This window comes from Hetaerina americana, unplaced genomic scaffold, assembly GCF_022747635.1.
Source record: "Hetaerina americana unplaced genomic scaffold, ioHetAmer1.1.p SCAF_7, whole genome shotgun sequence".
Taxonomy (NCBI): domain Eukaryota; kingdom Metazoa; phylum Arthropoda; class Insecta; order Odonata; family Calopterygidae; genus Hetaerina; species Hetaerina americana.
The window spans coordinates 26,262,587-26,282,820 of NW_027287316.1; the positions used below are offsets into that span (position 1 = coordinate 26,262,587).

Sequence of the window (20,234 nt, forward strand, 5' to 3'; positions counted from 1 at the left end):
CAATGTGTGTTGGGGCATGGTCAGCAGAGGGAAAAATGCAACTTTGAGACACCACTCATGCCATTCCCTCTCCCAATGTATTTGTCTCCCCTTAATTTCACCTCAGCCTTCTAATCCCTTTGCTCTTACAACCTTCTCTCATCCCTTCCACACAATACTGCTTTTAGCCTGATCTTCAGATGAGTATTTTGGCTGCTTCGAAGAGTCCAAAACCTGAAATAATGCCGAGCACAAGCCAGGGGAGGAGGCGGCCAGCGAAAGAGTGGAAGTTTACAAATCCAGGCCCTCTGGTCAGTAACCCAGCACTCTACTCACTAGACTAACACATCCCAAAAAAGCTACCAACAGAATGGAAATAAAGAACAACCAATATGTTCCTTTAAAACATGTATTTGATGACTATCTATGTACAATTTTTTGTTTGTTTACATTAAAAAATTTCTGTATAAAGTCTCAATTAGACACAGTTTTTTTCAACTGGCTTCTTAATTAAGGGACTAGTTGCTGTCTACAATATTTACACTATTTACATTAAAACATTCATCATACATTCTCCGACTACTTAATTGAGTTTAGTGAACAGTCATATACTCATGGCAAGTAACTGCTAACATTTTAGCTTCCAATTTCTTACCAAAAGTGAGCACAATGTAGAGAATATTTAATTATTGTCATGTGAATCAGATAACATATTTTCCACAAGGATGTGAGACCTCAGGCTCATAGTCTATGGATGAAATGTTGTCCAAACAAATTTCAAGACACTGCTCTTTGTTTCAGCTACAGCTATGTATCCTGTATGCAGTTAGTTTACAATCTCCTGATGCGTGTCTGACATAATCATTAACTTAATTAATCCTTATATGGAATGCTCTTCACTTAATTAATTACCCCAACAAGTGGACATGTTTCAATTAACAGCACCAAATGCACCAATGCATATTTAACCAGTTATTAACCCCATTAAGTTTATCTGAAAACTTCACACTCAATATTCACATTTTCCTGGTATGCAAAATAGTATAAAACTACAAAACCAGTCAGAATATCAATGGTTTGGCAATCAACTATTGTTTACACCCATTCAATACTAGGATTGAGAGTGAGTAAAATAAAGGCATTTTAAAGAGGAATAAATTATTTTTCCCCTTTCTTAATGAGAACAAATTACAACTAGCAGTATAAAGTAAACAATATTTAGACATATTTTTGAAAGCAAGCTGTAGCATTTTCACTAAACAGCTAGCATTTTGATTTATATAACACACAAAACCTGGTGGTTTTTTGCATTGAACGTTCAAAAACATTTCTCCAACAAGATCAACTAAAGATAACTAAATGCTTAAATGAAAAATCTTACTGTTTTGGTACTGAGTAATAATACTCAAAACGTGGTAAAATTTGTTTTTTTCCTATTTTCTATCTCAGTACTCAGAGATATTAATCTCAAAATTATTATTCCTGCAAAGATATTTAACAGCTGACATCATTCATTGAGCTTCAATTGGCAATATCAAGGCTTCTAGTCAACAAAAAAATTATGTAACAAATGCCTGTAGTGATTTTCTAGTTATTAAAAAGGGATTCAGTAGAAAACAATACAAAAGTTATTTCTTCAACATTTTTATGAAAACAAGTAGTATACTCAAAGAGAAATATCGTAAATATAAACTTACTTAGAAGGATGTTACTTTTTACCTAATGATTCAAACATAATTGGTCATGAATGAATTATCTTTTGAAATTATAGTACAATATGTTGAAATAATAATTTTTGGTGACAACCAGGATCTAATAGAATATTTCCAAAACATATCACAATATAAAATTATATGGTTCATTTTATGACCTTGGCTAGGTGTCTATAAACAAATTAATTATCCCCAACCACCATAACTTCAAAGAGTAAATTTTGAATTAAAATCAGAAACACTCCATTTATTAAAATAAAATATAGGTAGGTATTAGAAAAACTAGAGCATTAAGTTATGAATAAAATTATTAACTTTTAGAATGCTTAGCTTTTACCACACAAATAATATGATACCAGCAATACTTTTATACATGGTTCTGCTATGGTTGGTGAAGAAAAAATTTACTTTCAAACTTGAAAATATAAAAAACCTACATTCATATTTATGATGACATGAATGATGCCATGCCAATTAAAATGATTTTGACATAATATTAATAATACCTTGACATAGGACCCTTCCATAGTAAATACAAAAGAAAGTCAATTTCAAACTTAAAATAACAATAACCTTTTATAATGAAAATGAATGATGTCACATCATTAAAAATTAAATAGATTTTGTTAATAAAATGTCATAATTTCAGCATATTTTTAGAGTGTGTGGGCATCAATTTGTGATATTCTTATCAGCAAATATATACATATACTTAATTGGCACATTCCAGAACTGAGTGCAATAGATACCTTTATAGTCAGAGAGAGACATGATTACTCCACTGACTATACAGGAATATCATTGCTAAATACATGAAATGCATCAAAACTAAGCACTGACGTCCTCTGTTGGATCAACATTCATATGGATAATTATAAGCAGGGTGCAAGGCTAAACAAAGACACTGATACTCCTTGAACCACTTGTTAATTGAGTGAAACTTATGTACTGGAAAGCTGTAGCCAATAGATCAATCAAAAATATATACTCTGATTAAAAGAACTAATGGAAAGTGATCACATACTTTCCAATATAACATGAAATATTAAACCACAAAATTTTTAAAGAAAATTAAATGGTTTGTGTCGAACTATATACAATGATCAAGATGATGACCAGCTAACCCACCTTCCACCATTTGATGTCTTGCCTAAAAAAAATTCATTCAAGCCATAAGAAATGGCTGTAAAAAACATAAAACAACCTCTTAGAAGAAGCTTAGGGTGGAAGAGATACACTATAGATGTGATAAAAGAGTTTGGTTAACAATCCAAAAGTAATTCATCACGATAAGGCACTCTGAAAGAATTTCTTGGCCATGTCAAAGGTAGAGAAGCTGATACCCACAGCTACTGGACCCTTCACCCAGTTCATGCTCAGTCCTTTGAAGAGTCCATTCTTGATACCCTCCTTCCTGTAAGATGAATAAAGGAAATTAAAGATCAGTGAATTCAGTTGCACAGCATTTTAAATTCCATCTCTTTCCTACATAGACACTGCATTCATGATGAAAAATAAGACAATATACATAAAGAGCATTATTAATGTGAGACAAGGGTAATCCTGCATGCACAGATAATTCTATTATGTCAGGTGGTGGAAGCAGTAAATATAGTTGTCCTATGCACTTGAAGAGTAATTATCAATCATAAATAAATAATAAATAAATTGATTAAACTGGAACCAAGGATAGTTCAGAAAATCAATTTTTTTTTAATAATTAAACATACAGTTTAGACGCATAGAAATACAGTTTTTGCACTCCAAATGAGTGTAATTGCAACATTAATTTATTGAAAATTAAAAATTTAAGAAAGAACTTTTCCATAAAACATTATTTTTTCATTTAAAAAATCATACTGTCTCCTGTGGTATTATTGATGAGTTGTATTCCATTGGCTCATATTTTTGATACCTTGCATACTGACATGTGATCCTCTACTTAACTTTTTGAAAATATTCCAGTGTTTACCTTAATGTGAATAAAGAGAAGTGTAATATTTGCAAGTGTTTAGATGAACTATGATAGTTTGGTGTAATATCTATTCTGTACAGTTGTATTTATTAAGTCATGTCATTATAAATCACAGAATGCCATCATTACACACCATGAGAGATTAAAAATAACCAGATCATATCGGCCATTCCTGCCCAATTCACCATTTCTTTATTTTACCAAAAAAAGGCTCATGAATTCTAGAAATGAATTATTTCACACAACATGTAAATGTAATTAGGTATTTCAGATTTCTTTCAATACAGGCAATATTACTGTCAGCATGCTGTAAATTCTATTATCATTATTCAACTGAATGAAAAGTTTTTTATCATGATTATGCAAAGATACATGTTCACCACATACAACTAGGTTTTACATACTTTATAATACCCTGAATTACAAAAATGTAACAAAGGATGGCTTTATGGCAGAAAGTAATGAGTTCAATTCTATCATGAGAGACAAAGCAGTGAAAGGATTTGTGAGAGCAATAACACAAATACCAAAATGTACACTTATGAAAGTAATCCCATTTTATAATATTGAAACAATTTTATTTCAGTACCAAGTAAATATTTAATAATTCATTCACTCAAAGTATTCCACCCATTTATATCGGTTTTGGAAGGCCCCTATGACATTTACATTCTATACACCATGCAAAATTTTCATTTGCACTACATGATTTCCTTCTCCAGATCTTCATAACTTCTATCTACTGTGCATAAAACCTATTTTCTTCCTAATGCTTGTGGACAGTAATAACAATATGGATGGTAGCAATCAGGAAGAATTACCACATTTTTTCCCATAAGATGCACTCTTTTCACTCCAAAATGTGCTCTAAAATCAGCCTTGTCTTATGGGCTAGGGGTATAGGGATATAACTTCAGCCAATAAGTGCAAACCGATACACTGGAAAAATACTTACAATTAAGTATTTTTTCCCATGTCAAGCATTAAAATGCTAGCCTTGAATACAAATTTTGATAATACCACTGTTCTGAGTCAGTAGAAAGCAACAGAGTTTTAGTCATTCTTTGAAAGTACTTCCTAAAATTTTCCCAAATAAATTTTAAATGTATACAATGTAGTGCATTTAGTTTCATCCACATGCGTTGCTGACACAAAACTTAATACAAGTTGGGCTAATGGGGATGTCGCCCCTCTACTAATTCATATATACCTTGTATTTCTCCTGATAAACTTGGGAGTCAACAGGGATTCAACCTTAAGTAGTATAAGAATGTCGTAAAGTCACAGAAAATTAAGAAAAGACTGTCATACAGTATGCATTTAAAAATTCATAAATTACACTTCATAACACAGAAACAATGCAGTGGACAGGCATTTTGGCCCAGTGATGATGAATTTCTGGGATTCTGTGGTGAACTAACGTTTATATACATGTTCCTGCTAATGTTTTTATGTAACAGTTCCATTTTCTTCATTTTAAATGTTAATATCAAAATACTTTGATCTTTTCCGTTTTATCCAAGTATATTTCATAAATTCTAACTGGAAAAATCTCAGTGCATCTCATGGGCTGGGAAGCAGTGATTGTTTCTCCTCAAGTGAAAAATGAAATTATTACAAGAGCAATGACCTCACCAAGTCATTGACCCACTAAAAACAAAAAAAACAGAAACTGGATATGAATACCAATGGCTCTTTCTCACAATCATTTGAGTGATAAATATACAATGAGAATTTCATAATGAGAAGTACATAATGAGAATCTCACACACCTGTAGATCTTAATAAGAGCGCCTATGATAGTGTTATATCTCTCTCCAGTGATTACGGATGTCTGCATTCTCCTCCTGACAATATCCAGAGGATAGGATGTTGACTGGCCAAGGAGTCCAGCTACTGCTCCAAATATCAAACGCTCCAGTGCATTTGGATTTTTATCAGGTGAGCCTTTGTACTCTGAAAAGAATATGGAAAAGAGGAGGAATCATATTAATGATGAATGCTTACTGTTTTGAATAACAGTGAAATACTGTGCTAAGATAAAAAAACCTGGCATGAAGAGTTTAAATTTGATGAATACTTGAGAAAAGAGAAATAAAAACATTAAAAATATTATAAACTTTGACAGACCAATTAATGATACACTATAATCAGCCAGGTCTTGAATCAGGATATTTATTACTGAATCAATAAAAACTGACACAAGCAAAATTAAAGCCTTTGAAAAAATAAATAAGTATTACAAGGGCTGTGCAATAACTGTTTTATTCGCATAATTTATTGCAAAAAAATAGTTTATGGCTATATCTTTGGCTTAATGTGTAATGTATTTATGCTACAAGTTTTACTGATTGATTGCAGAATTACAAGTTGTAACATGTTCAGTTCACCTATGCCAGCTTCTGATAATAAAAAATGCTCTCCACCAAGGTGTTTATTCCCATTGGGAAACAGGAAATTTGAAATATTCAAATTGGTCTCGGCTATAGGGTAGATGACAACCACACTTCACATTGATTTTCGCAAGATATTCAGAAACAACATATGTTGTGCAGTTATGCATTATCATGGTGCAGGAGCCTTAATTGTTTTGAAATGTTACCTTGAGCAATTGATATAGACTTGTGAATTTTATTTGAGCATACTCCTATATCATATTCCATTTATAGTTATGTTTGATGGTGTAAAATACTGATATATCATTCTTTGAATATCAAAAATGGCACGATCATTACTTTCTTAGCAGAAGGCTTTTGGCCTATTTTGGTATCAGTGATTTCAAGGATTTTCACATTTAAATTTACTATTTGCTTTCAGCATCAAAATGATGAAACTAAGTTTCATCTGTAATCAACACCTTTCAAATAAACTGCTCATCTTCCTATAAAATCAACTTCAAATGTGAACAAAACAGCACACAAAGGCCTTGTTGCTCAGGTATGAGTGGTCTTGAAACCTAATTCAAATATCAAAATCTCATATCCAATACTTCTCTTACCAATATGTTCGTGATACGCAATTAAAATTTTCATGTATCTCAAATGCTCTTCTTAATGTAATTTGATAATATTTTCACATATTGGCAAAAGTACTGTGAATTTTTACTATCATGAGAGCAATGACTGGAGCTCCAGGGTCACCATTCTTTTGACATTTTTTTCTCTCTTTAAATATTTTAAACATCTACTAACTTTGCTATAGGGAAAAACAGACTGACTCGGTCATAAGTCAGCTAGCCTCCATCCTTTAACATTACATGGACCTCTGCTGACAATTTGTTTAGTTAAAAACAAAATTTGAATGCACAGGTAGTATTGCATGGTACCTCCATCACTGCTGTAAGCAAACAGAACATGCTTCACCTTTGTAATGGCTGCCTATGATGTAATATTGAAATCAAATTAGTGACACTTGAGGTGACTAATTCAAAACCTATAGATGTCTCAGACTACTCAAGAATGATTATCAGATGGAGAATTAGAATGGGCAGTGATGTGTAAGGGGTAAGAAAAGTACCATATTACACATTACATTAAGAATGTAACATTTAAAAAATATTTGCACAATAAATTAAGTCAATAACAATGCATGATCACTCTTTATTTAACATTACTCATCCGAGTATACATAGACTTGTCAGTTGATGTGCAATAAGTAAAAATATAAATTCATTGTGCCTCTCAATTATGCCAAATAAATCAGCATGTACTCATGCTCATAGTATTATCCTCATTTGGAGATCTAAATTACCGTATTTTCCCATCGATAATGCGCACGTTATCTATACAAAAATGTTCAGATGATAAAAAAAAATGACGATGCACGTTACGTAATGAAAATTCAAAAAAATCCAAACGTAGACATATTTTTACACACATACATCCGATATAGACGTATTTTTACACCCACTATATATAATTTTTACACGCATATATACAAGTATATACATGCGTGGTATCTATGCACGTTCAAGAGAACTATGAAGCCCTCGGTGCGTGGTATATATACAAATTCATGATAACTACAAAGTTCTGGGTGTGCGTTATACATAAGGTGTGCGTTATTGATGGGAAAATATGGTACAAGGCCTAGAAATTACCTAGGTCACTCTGTTATCTCATGATCATTAAGCAGGCTTATCATAGGTTCATATAAAAATAATTTCACCTTGAAATGTTCCATCTGAAGAAGTTATTTGTTAGCTATTTCATAGTTGTTATTAATTGTAACAGTTAATACAAGTCTTTGGTGGATCCAGGGACTAATCACTGCTACAATGCTAATCCCCTCCTAACATGAGACCAAATAAACTCACACCCAGCATTACAATAAACCGTTTTTCAACTCTGCATACTCTCTGCTGCCCTTCATTTCATAAGTATTCCAAATATTTTCCTTCCTCTACATTGTTTACCCAATATTCTTCATACTATCATGGTCTTCCACAGCTCAGTGCCTCCATATGCTCTGCATTTACATCATCTGCTTTCTTCTATTTTCTCCCAACCAACTTCTTCTCTCCTACCATCTCTTATCCCTCTTTCAACTGCTTTTTCTTTTACCCTTTTGGTTTTGTCCATTCACCCCAAAATTCATAATTCAAAACCCTCCAGTATACACTTATTCTCTTTCCTCACTTGCTTTTCTCTGTTGCACAATGACCAAGCCTCCAAGCCATACCAAACTATGCTTCACACAAAAGTGTCCCCTAAACTTTTCTTTACACCTTTACTCATAGTCCTCATCAAGTCCTCCTTACTGTAACAGCTTCTTTGATAAACAGAATTCTTATTTTGATGTCCTTTGCATTTAGCCAATTTTTGTCTAACGCACCTGGGCATTGTCTTGATGGAAGAAAATTTTTTTTCTTTGCCAAATGAGGGTATTTTCTCTTCATTTCTTTGATCAGCTAGTGCAATAACAATGCATAGTACTCTCATTTATCCTTTGTCCTTTTTGAGAGCAATCAATGTGGATGACTCCGCGTGCATCCCAAAAAAACCATGGCCATTACCTTGTCAGCTGATTTAACCATGAAGTAAGATCTGGTGCTGATTTAACCATTTTTGCCTTTTTTGGGGCTGGATTGCCTTTAAAAACCCATTGTTTTGACTGGTCCTTTGCCTCTGAAGTGTAGTAGGGTGTCCATATTTCACCCACAGTTATGCAACGATGCAGAATCTCTACAGAATTGTGACGGAAAAGCACCAAGCCAGCCCTCGAATTGATCACACAATTGTATTTAATCTTCACTGAGAGCAAACATTGCACCCATCTTACTGAGATTTTTTTCATATACAATTTATAGTGGGAAATTGAAAACACAGTACCTTGTGATAAACCTGTGGCCTTCACAACTCCGTGAAATTTTATTCATTGGTCACTCAAACCCAAATCATAGTTTTTATCAATCAATGCAGAGGAAGTCACTTCCACTGGATGTCCTAAACTATGCTTATCATTTATGGATGTATGGCCACATTTAAACTCATTTGCCCAGTTGTAAACGGTCGTAAACAAGGGAGATGTGTCATAAAATTCGTCCAACTCAGCTTTGATCTCTTACAGAGTTAAGCCTTTTAAAGAGGTGGTGTGAGGTGTTTAATGACCTCAGGACTCATCTTTTTTTTCATTTTTCTAAATAAACAAAAGCTTGTTGCTTCAATGGGCTGTGAAAATGAAACCACATCATGGACATAGGTGAAATTTGAACAGTAGTCTAGTGAGAGATGATGCTTACTAAAAGCAAACTTTTTCCAATGACACAAGCCCCATCTCTTGAATTTTCTAAGGAGTTATTGAACGACCCATATATTCTACTCAGAGTTGGTGGAGTTTGGTAATAATGCTACTGTAGCAGGTTTGCCCATGTACCTAAAAATAAATTTTAAGCATCACTTGTCATGCTTTCTTACCCATATAAGTCTTCTTCAAGGTGCCATAGGTGGCAAAACTGGTACCAGCATATGGAATGATACCAAGGATAGTGGGCATATATCCTCTATATAGTGTACGCGGTCCCTCTTCTCTCCATATCTTCACAAAAACCTGCAATTCAAGGAACGTGAGACAGTGCTATTATGAGCAAAGCATTGCAGATGTGAAGAAAAACTAAAATGATAACAAATGCTTCTAACAGAGAACTACCAATATTGTATCGTAATGAGCACATTCAGATGATGATTAGCTTTTCCGTATATAACGAGTAAGTAAGATTAAGAAGATGGATTGGAAAATATTAATTTTAACCTACTAAAAAAAGAATTGCATCCAATAAACATGATACCAAATAACCAGCACTAATGAAGCACCAGTGGGCAGAAAATGAGGTGAAAAATTGGTGATCTTCCTCACAGTTATCTCTCAGGATAAGTCATAAATTTTTAACGATCATTGAATTGAATATTCATAAAAATAGAAGCATTACACCATTTAAAATTGAGGAAATTCTTAAGGCACATCGTTTGACTATCAAATTCACACAGACAAAAGTATGAGCCTCAAGAGAAAACTTTGAGTGAACAATACAATGGTTCCTCTGTATTTTCCAATGCCTCTTTTCCTTTTACGGAAGCAAATCAATACATTAAAACATAGTTTGTGTAAATGAAATTGAAATTTAATAAGGCTGTGAGTGGTCAGGTAATATCTGAAATAATCATCGCATATAATAATTTTAATAAAGTGAAGTATTTGGCAAAATATCACTTAATCATTATTTTCCATAACAATTTCAGTTAACTCCTATATTATAGCCCTCCATTTTCAGTTGAGAAGATCATACTTGGGTAGTGAAAGGCAAAGATTCAAGTAAATATAAAGTGAAAATAATGAATTATTTCACTGAATATTTTCACAAAGCAAATAAATGATTTTGTTAATAGTAAATAAAAATATAATCCTTATCTTTCACATTGATTTTGATAAAATATGTAGAAAGATCCACATACAGTCAAGAATAAGGGGGTGAAAAATCTAATGAATTGACACTTTTGAAAAACAAACAACAAAAAGGAAGACAAAAATGGAGAGTTAGTTATAATATAAACCATCTTATACCATGCTTGTTGGTAAAAATGAAATGCAAGGTTTTGAACTGAATCCAACATAAAGATGAAAAAAGTATGAAAATATTTAATATATGTAAAATTACCTCACTGAGGCTTCCATACTTGTCCTTGTGCGTTACAGCCATTCTTGCTCGTGCCATATCTAAAGGATATGTCAAAGACTGAGAAACAACACCAGCAAGAGAACCAGCCAAAAACCTAACAAATGGCTTTGTCCTGCAGAAAACGCAACAATTAGAACATAAATAAGATAATAACATAATGTTAAAGTTGCAAGTACGGAAATGTAATTATTTGGAAACTAGCAACATAACAACATAAAATTAAGCTACAGCTCAAATTTAGCTTCACTCATCACAATAAGTACATACTATCCTTCTTTGTTATTTTTTCATTACAATGGTGATACATGTATTATGCATATACATTTGAAAATGTTTTATGGGGATTGTCAAAAAGTGAGAAAGCATTTCATATGAGCATTTAATTCAAATATGACTTCATTCAACTTATACCAGCTTTTATGGAATTAATTTTTACAAAAACTTTCTATGCAATGTTGAATTTACCCCAGAATGAGGTAATTTAGGTACTAAATGTGAATTTTGACTTTAAACATAGTTTTAAAAAAGAACGGAACTCACTCTTGTCCAGGTCTCTGGTCCACATCAAGAAGGTATTTGAACTGTTCATGGGCAGAAAATTGAATGGCGGCATAAGGGACAATCCTTGCCATCGTCGCTGAGTTTCCTCTCCAAAGAGAAAAGGCACCTTTCTCATGGTAGCTTTCTTTCAAAAACTGAAGGGCTTTCATGGTGCTGTATTCCCTATTGGAGATCTGATTCCACCATCCAGATTAGCTCAAACCTTTTAAACTGGAATTAGACTAATGATAGTTCAAGGCTTCCACTCTTAATAGTAATCAAAGCCATTGGAAATGTAGTTGGAGGATTCTGAGCGAAAGAAGTTCAGATTTGATTCAAGAAGGAATGGCTGCAATGCAAATTGCAAAAAAATAAGAGAAATCAAGGGTTGGTATTTCAAAAATTGGGTCATTTTATTGATAATTTGATTGATTCTCAGAAACTTCCACAAAATAACATCATATGCAACCAATTTTAGGGGAAGAAAGCCATGAACTAGCAATTACCCATGAAACACAACTATTGATAAATAAATTTAAAAATCAATACAATTACAATTGGCTACAATATATCTTAATAAAACATTCTCGTGGAATTGAATGATTTTGCTATAGCCATGTCAGGATCTTTAAAGGAAAAGACTCCTCATCGATGCCCAAATTAAAAGCAGAACATGTCGATTAAGTAGATATTGGAGCGATAACTGGCAGCTATCCACTGTTAGCAAAGTCTTAATGAAAGGTTCTAAGGGTCAACAGTTTCAACCCCTTACAAAAGTTAGGGCATTCCTTTTGAAATTTTCCCCACTCTCATGAGAGGTCAAAACAACACTGAAAAATTCATCCTTATTGGGGTATAAACCAAGGCCCTTTGCATAGAAAGACAAAATCTCAACCACTGTACCAGTCTGGTCTCCTAGCAAACAAATCTAAAATGGATATGATATTTTTATAATATGTGATGTATTCATTAGATAATGATTGTGGGCCATCCTTTTAGAGCAATTACCTGTCATCATAGACTAATGAATTACTTACACCTAAACTACACTCCTTTTGCCACAAACTCTTTCCTTTCTCTGTCTGTCATATTCCACACACCCCTTAACATTCATGCCATTCAAAATGATTACTCCTACTTTCCCTTTCCCTTACTTATGTAAATTTTCTCTTTTACTTCAGTCTCCAACTATTCACTACCTCTTGAGAACTTCTCTCTTCAACCACAATGCCAAAACATTTCAATTTGTCTTCCTATAGAATCTATTTCCATGCCCCACATTTTCATTACATTTTCCTCCATTTTTTTTTAAAGGTAATCTACCGGTTAAGGTAGGTTTTTGGATGGACACAACTACCAAACAAATATTTTATTACTCCTAACAAAACACAAAATCCATCATCCTACTCTATATCAGGCCCCTCTTCATCTCTGAGTACTTTCTTCCTCCCTTCATCCCGTCCAACATCCCTATCCTGTTCCTTCCCTTTCCTCTTTTGCCCAACATTCTACCCTCTATCACAATCTTCAACATCCAACTGCTGGTCAACACCCCCTTCATCCACTTTTCCTGCCTCCATAGGATTTCTTCCAACAAACCCATCTCTTCGCCCACCATACCAAGTACTTCCTCATTTGTTTTCTTCTCTGTCCATTTCACCCTCTCCATTCTTCTCCACACCCACATTTCAAAAGCCTCCAATCTACGTCTATCCTCCTGCTTCAATGACCACGTTTCCGCTTCGTACATAGCTACGCTCCATATCAAAGTTTTTAAGAGTCTTTTCTTAACACCCTTACTCAAAGTCCCTGTCATCAACTCCCTCCTCCTTGTGAAAGCCTCTTTGCCTAGCGCAATTCTTCTCCTTACGTCCCTACTACTTTGACCGTGTTGGTCCAAAACACTACCGAGATACGTAAACTGTTCTACCTGCTCTAGTTTTTGCCCTCCTATTTTAATGTTAAGCTTGGCCTTTTTCTTTCTGGAAAATCGCATAACCTTTGTTTTATTAATATTGATTCTCATCCCATACCTGTCGCACTGAATTTCCAATTCACTCAGCAATGCTTGCAGCCCCTTGGCTGACTGACAAACTAAAGCTTGGTCATCAGCAAACCTAACTGATTTTACGAATTCCCCGCCCACTTTCATTTCTACCTCGAGTTCTTCCCATGCCTCTTTGATCATTTCCTCTGCATACAGGTTGAACAGCAACGGTGATAATGGGCAAACCTGCCTTACACCCCTTCCTAACACTGCCCATCCTGACTCCCCGTTTCCCACCCGCACCTGAGCAGTCTGAGACATGTACAGGTTGCGGATTAGCCTCCTTTCCCTCCAATCTATTCCTATTTTCTGCAATATACTCATTACTTTTTCCAAATTCACTCTATCAAATGCTTTTTCGAAATCTACGAAACAGGCAAATACCTCCTGGTTGTGTTCTATATTCCTCTCGATTAATAATCTCATTACTGCAATGGCATCACGCGTACCTCTCCCCTTCTTAACCCCAAGCTGATCATCCCCTAAGTAATCATTTGCCCTACTCTCTATCCTTTTGTTTATGATCCTTAGAACAACTTTAGCTGCGTAGGATATCAGACTAATTGTCCTATAGTCCTCACATGAAGTGGCCTTTACCTTTTTCGGAATAGGAACTAAATCTGATCTCACAAAGTCTTCCGGCCAGATTCCCTCCTCATAAATACTACGGATCAGCCCATATAGCCTCTTCCTCCCACATTTACCTAAGCATTTTAAAAGTTCCACGGGAATGTTATCTACCCCCACGGCCTTATTTAGTTTCATCTCCCTTAATGCCCTTTCTATCTCATTGTCTAGTATGCCTGGACCTAAGCTGTCTTCCTCCACGTCATTTTCTTTTTCAATGTCTAACTTTGTTGGTCTGAGTTCTTTACTATACAGTTCTTCTATATACTCCTTCCATCTCTCTTGGATCTTTCCTGCGTCAACTATTACCTTACCTGCCTTACCCTAACTGCTATCGTTGATCTCCCTTTCTTACTTCCCGATAACGATTTAACTTTGCTGTAGAGCGCACCGATATCACCCTTCCTCTGCAGACTTTCCATATCCTCGCACTGCGTCTTCCACCATGCTTCTTTTGCTTTATTTGTTGCCCGCCTCAATTTATTGTTCAATTCTTTGTACTTCATTTTGCCTAATTCTGTATTTATATTCTTCCATTTTCGCCGCTCATCCATCTTTGTAATCATCTCATCCGTGATCCATGGTTTCCTAGTCCTTTTTAGCGTTAACAGTTCCAATAGTGTCTTCTGCAGCTTTAGACAACCCTTTCTTGATCATTTCCCATTTTTCTTCGATAGTACTAAGCCCTTTACCATCCTCCATGATTTTCTCTACCGCCTGTTTGTATTCCTTCCTTTTCAACCCATTTAATGCTTCTACATTCCATTTTCTAACTCGCTGCCCCTGCCTTATCTTTTTGAAATGTACACTACACTTCATAACAACTAAATTGTGGTCTGAGTCCGCATCCGCTCCCGGGAAGCTGTGCGAATTTATCACACTGTTCCTAAACCTATGTCTAACCAGGATATAATCTAGCTGATATCTTCCTGAGTCACCTGGCATTTTCCATGTATACCTGTGTCTTTTGTGGTGTCTAAACCAAGTGTTGGTGATGACTAACCCCTGTCTCCTGCAGAACTCAACTGCTTTCTCCCCGCGGTCATTCCTCGTGCCTAAACCGTAGTCCCCCACCTCATCACCATCTCTTCCTTCGCCTGCCGTCGCATGCCAATTCCCCATCACTATCAAATGTTTCCCTGCAGGAACACACGCAATCATGTCCTCTAACTGATCATAAATCCTATCGACCTCTTCTTCCTTATGGTTGCTCGGTGGCATGTATACCTGAATAATAACTAAGTTCGTGTTAACCTAACTAACCTGCTCTTATCTCAACTAGTAGTATTCTATCCGTTACCTGCTCTATGTTGACCACGCTTCTTCCTACCTCTTCATTTAATACTAAGGCAACCCCTCGTTGGCTCTCGTCCCCACCGCTGTATATTATTCTATACTTATCACTCCAGTAATCCCCGCTATCTTTCCATCTCACCTCGCATAGACCTAAAATATCTATATTTCCCCTTTCCATCTCTCGCTTAACATTCTCCAATTTCCCTGTCCTCATCATTGTCCTAACATTCCACCTTCCTATTCTAACTAATTTGGTCTTCATGTCCTGCGTCTTCTGTCCTGCTGCTGCTGGTTTTCCCTTGCAAGGTTGTAGTCCGGGGAGGGTTTCCTCCATTAGGGTATTTAATATATTTTTACCCTGCAGCCACCCTCAATGATAGGTGTTTGATCCAGATAAATGCTTTGCTTGATTTCCTGGTGTTGATCAATATTTCAACTCTCCTTAGAATCACTCCCACCAATTCCTCCCTTTTCATATATGCTTCTTGTTCATGCAATTCCCCTCCAAATTCCCTCACTAATATACTCATTTTTTATCAATGTACTTCCTCAACGCATGAACTGAATTGAATGCCTTGGAAATAAAAACACAACTAACATACAGAAAAAATTGAACTTGATAATCTTATATTAAGCTACCTTCTTTTAGATTACAAATTATAGTCTCACAACTTGCTGTTAGGTAGATTGCTCATAGGCTATTAATGTCGTGATGTGTAATGCCTTCTTATGGCAGTGTGACTAACTATTGATAATTTATGCCAATATTATATGCTTAAAAATACAACAGAAGTTTAATAATGAAACAGATTAACTTATTAGATAAGAAAAATATTATAATAATGAAATAACAATAGTGACAAGAGATGAAAATAATATTTTAAAAACTAGCAATAAAAAGTCATTCCTGAACTTAAAATTCAAGTTAATAATTATTCAATTAAAAGTTTTAAATATACTCAAAATAGCATACCTGGAAGTTTATTTTAGTGCGGTCCAATGGAGCTATCACAGTCTTAGCAAGTGCCCCAGCTACTGCTCCAGCCATCAAGCTGCTGAGTATTCGTGTCCGAGTCGTCACCTGTAAAATACATTCATTAGAGATCATAAATATCTAATTGCTGTGAATGATCATGTGATTTTCACTCAGTAAACCTAATTTTTTTTCCTCCCTCTACCTCTCTTTCCCAGCTTCCTTCCCTCTATCAACATCCTCAGCACCCCATTGCCTCTCATTATTTCCTGCACCTGCATGTCCATCTTTCTTCAAATCCCTCCCAACAATCATTTCTATTGCACTACCATCTCTAGAACTTTATAATTTATTTTCCTTTCCATTCATGCTATTTTTTCCACTCTTCTTCACACCTACATCTAAAAGGTCTCCGATCTACACTTATTGCCTTGCCTCACTGATCAAGTTTTCAAGCCATACAAACTATGGCCCATAATTAAGCATTAAATAGTATTTTCTTTATATATTTACTTAAATTGCCTGTGATTGACTCCCTCTTCCTTGTGAATGCTTCTCTATACAAAAAATTCTTCTATTAATGTCCTTACTACTTCATCCACCTTCTTCTAAAATAATTCCTCAATAAATGAGCTGTTATAGCATGGTGTTGATTTATGTCCTTCAATGTAAATGTTTATCTTAGCCTTCCTATTTCTTGAGAACTTCATTACATTTATTTTCTTATGATCAATTCTCATCATATTATTACCTATCACACCGATTTTGCAATTTGCTCAGTACCAATTGTAACCATTTGGCTCACTAGCTAATTAACACTTTATCATCCACAAATCCAGCTAATTTAAAGAGCTCCCCACCTATTTTTACTCCAGTCTCCTGCCCCCTCTCCCCTTAGCATTTCCTCTGCATATAATATATTGAAAAGAAGATGTGAAAATGGACCTCCCTCCTCTGCCTAGCACTGCCCAATCTGACTCTCCATTTGCCATCCACACCTGTACTCTCTTAGACATATAAAGGTTCCAGATGAGTCATCTATCCTTCCAGCTGACTCATATCTTCTGCAAAATGTTCATTAATTGTGCCCAGTTTACAATGTCAAACAGCTCCTTAACTTCTGCAAAATACACAAATACATCTTGTACTCTTATGTACTTTCCTACTAGTAGTTAATGACATCATAGATACCCTTTCTAAATCCAAGTGGATTTTCACCTGAGTACTCATTTACTCTCTTCTCCATACTTTCATTTATGATCCTAAGTACCTTCTCCACAAGTGAAATTAAACTTATAGTACATATACACATACTGCTGCCTTTCGCTTCTTTTGGGACGGCATCAATACTATTCTAACAGTCTTCCAGCTAAATTCCATTCTTAAAAAACCTTCCAATCTATACTTATCATCTTGCTATCTATTCCATTAGCAAGGTTCTGTTTCATAAAAAACTGTTCTCTGTAACAAGGTTTTTACACTAGTCATTTGTTGACAACCTCAATATTCCTGTCATCAATTCCCTACTCCCTGCAAAGCCTTCTTTGCCTTCAGTGACTGTTCTTCTTATGTCCCTATTATTTTGACCTCCTTGGTCGAAAAAAGCTTTCAAGAAAGGTAAACAGTTTCACTTGCCCTAGTTTCTGTGTTTCTTGCCCCCCTATTTTTATGTTAAACTTGGCCTTTTTCTTGAAAATCCCACCAATTTTGTTTGGTTTACATTTATTATCATCCCAAACCTATGACACTAATTTTCTAATGAACTCAGCAATGATTGCAGTCCTGTGACTAACTGGCCAACTAAAACTTGATCACCCTCAAAACTAACTCATTTTAAGAATTCATGACCAACTATCATTCCTATGTCCAGTTTCTTTACTGAATAAGAGGAAAGGTAAAATGTGAATGAACGGTGATAAAAGGAGAATCTGGGGGTGAAAAAAATCTGTTAATCTCAATGGCATGAATTTTATGAAACAAAAATGTTGATACAAAGGTTTAAGTCCAGAAAAATAGCCGCAGTAAATGTGGTAAGAGACTAAAATGAGAACTTAAACTGTTTGTCATGAATGCTACACACATGAAACATTTAATGACTTGGTAGAGATATAACATTGAAAGTCACGATCTAGTTTTACATAGACTATCACTGCAGTGTGATTTGGATGTTGACAATATTGCAGTGAAATATATTAGCACTCCTGTGACAGAAGCTAATAATGATCCAGCTGGTTATTAGTATCAAAATTAATTATCAAGAACTATTATTTAACAGATAGACATTCCTGAGGCAACATTGTCCACTCACTCATTTTATGTTTTAAAATTATAAAATACAACAAGCTTAAGCTGATAAGAATTACTTCATTTACAAGACAAAAAGCAGTTATCTGGAATTTGAAATTCAACATATAGGTACAAAGGCAAATATTATTTTGCTGTTTTCTACACAGCATAATTTAAGGGTATTCATCCACTAGTCTTACATTCAAACATCAATGTAGAGCTCGTGAAGCTGGTGATTTTCAACCCTTACTACAATTTTTAAAAAACCTTTCATTGTAGGTTTCAAAAACTTTGTATTCATAAATTTAGAATCAAACCAAGGTGATTCTCAACAAGAATATAGTATTGACTATAAATATCTTTTGGCTCTTCACCATAGAACAGAAACAGTCATATTATATCTGATTAAGTTTGGAGGGAGAGAATACATAGATGAATCAAATAAAATGCATGAATAATTTCATAATTTCAAAAATAAAAATAGTTATGAGTATTTTGGACATGGTATATTTCAAAATGGTAATAAAAAGACATAATTCACTATGAACTACTTTTGCAGATGTGATAACATATGTAGCAGATGTGAAATACTTAACAAAGTAGATACAATCTCAGGCTTCTGCATACTTTCATTTAAAGCAGCCAATTCATGATTGCATAAATTTCTGATACTGTTAAGAAACTCCAGACTTATGAGATTCCTATTTAGTTTTAATTGTTCCAGGGAAGTAAATCACAAAAGAAATATTACAGAGGATCCAAAAAACACAGAAGTGAGAGAATTGTTTACATGAAAAAACTATGCAACACATTAATGCATTAATTTACTCTCATTATTGATAATCATAATTTTATTGCCTACTTATAACTTACATGCATCATTAGTTTTTGAAATATTAATACTTTCTGTTATTTTCATCTCAAAAAGAAAGATAAAATGTCTGCCGGCAATTAGTTTCACTAGCAATTAATGTAGTTAAGGTACACACACGGACAACTAAGATGTTTACTTATGGTATCCAAGGAAGTTCATTATTATGATGATGATATGCTCATGAATTCAAGTAAACACATAATATCTCACAAAGATGATTAAACATATAATCAAAGCATTTTTTGCATCACTCAATAACTCCTTGGATAATCCAAGAGATGACACTTGATAACATTGAACCTGATGAGGGTAAAAAAAGAAACTTTGCACTTCCACATAAAGATTTAATACTTCATACGATCATGGTTTCGATGCTGCGCATCATTATCAGTTACCACACATGAGAAATTTTCCAACTTATATAGCCTGGCTTCAAGAGAGCACCCCCCTAATTGAATAATGAACACAATGTGTTCTTTTTCTGCTGTTCTTTCTAAGAACGATGGATAGACACATTGTGTTCTTCATTTAATGAACATTAACTTCCATGTATTCGAGCCAGAAACCATCAAATACATACCCTTTCTTCAGATTTGAGTAACAGGGAGGATGGAGAACATGAGGTGCTATGAGAGGAAGACAAATAAATAAGTGAAATGTATGGATTTGATGGAGAAAGGAGATTGACAAAGTAAATTTGAAGCGGGCAGAGGATATTTATGCACTTACAGATTTAACAGATGGAAAAATG

The 20,234-nt window shown here is 34.6% G+C and overlaps 1 protein-coding gene across 2 annotated transcripts in view; it reads right to left on the bottom strand.

Annotated features, from left to right (window-relative positions):
- Nucleotides 1-374: 374 nt before the first annotated feature.
- Nucleotides 375-20,234, bottom strand: part of DPCoAC (dephosphocoenzyme A carrier) — a 131,142-nt gene continuing 111,282 nt past the window's right edge. For both annotated transcript variants that reach the window (XM_071595864.1, XM_071595865.1), the window contains exons 3-8: nt 16,324-16,431; nt 11,381-11,574; nt 10,820-10,952; nt 9,582-9,714; nt 5,439-5,622; nt 375-3,105 (exon numbers count right to left, since the gene is read on the bottom strand). In XM_071595864.1, the coding sequence (XP_071451965.1) occupies nt 2,976-3,105; nt 5,439-5,622; nt 9,582-9,714; nt 10,820-10,952; nt 11,381-11,574; nt 16,324-16,431 (882 nt within the window). In that variant the 3' untranslated portion in view covers nt 375-2,975. The remainder of the gene's footprint in view (nt 3,106-5,438; nt 5,623-9,581; nt 9,715-10,819; nt 10,953-11,380; nt 11,575-16,323; nt 16,432-20,234) is intronic.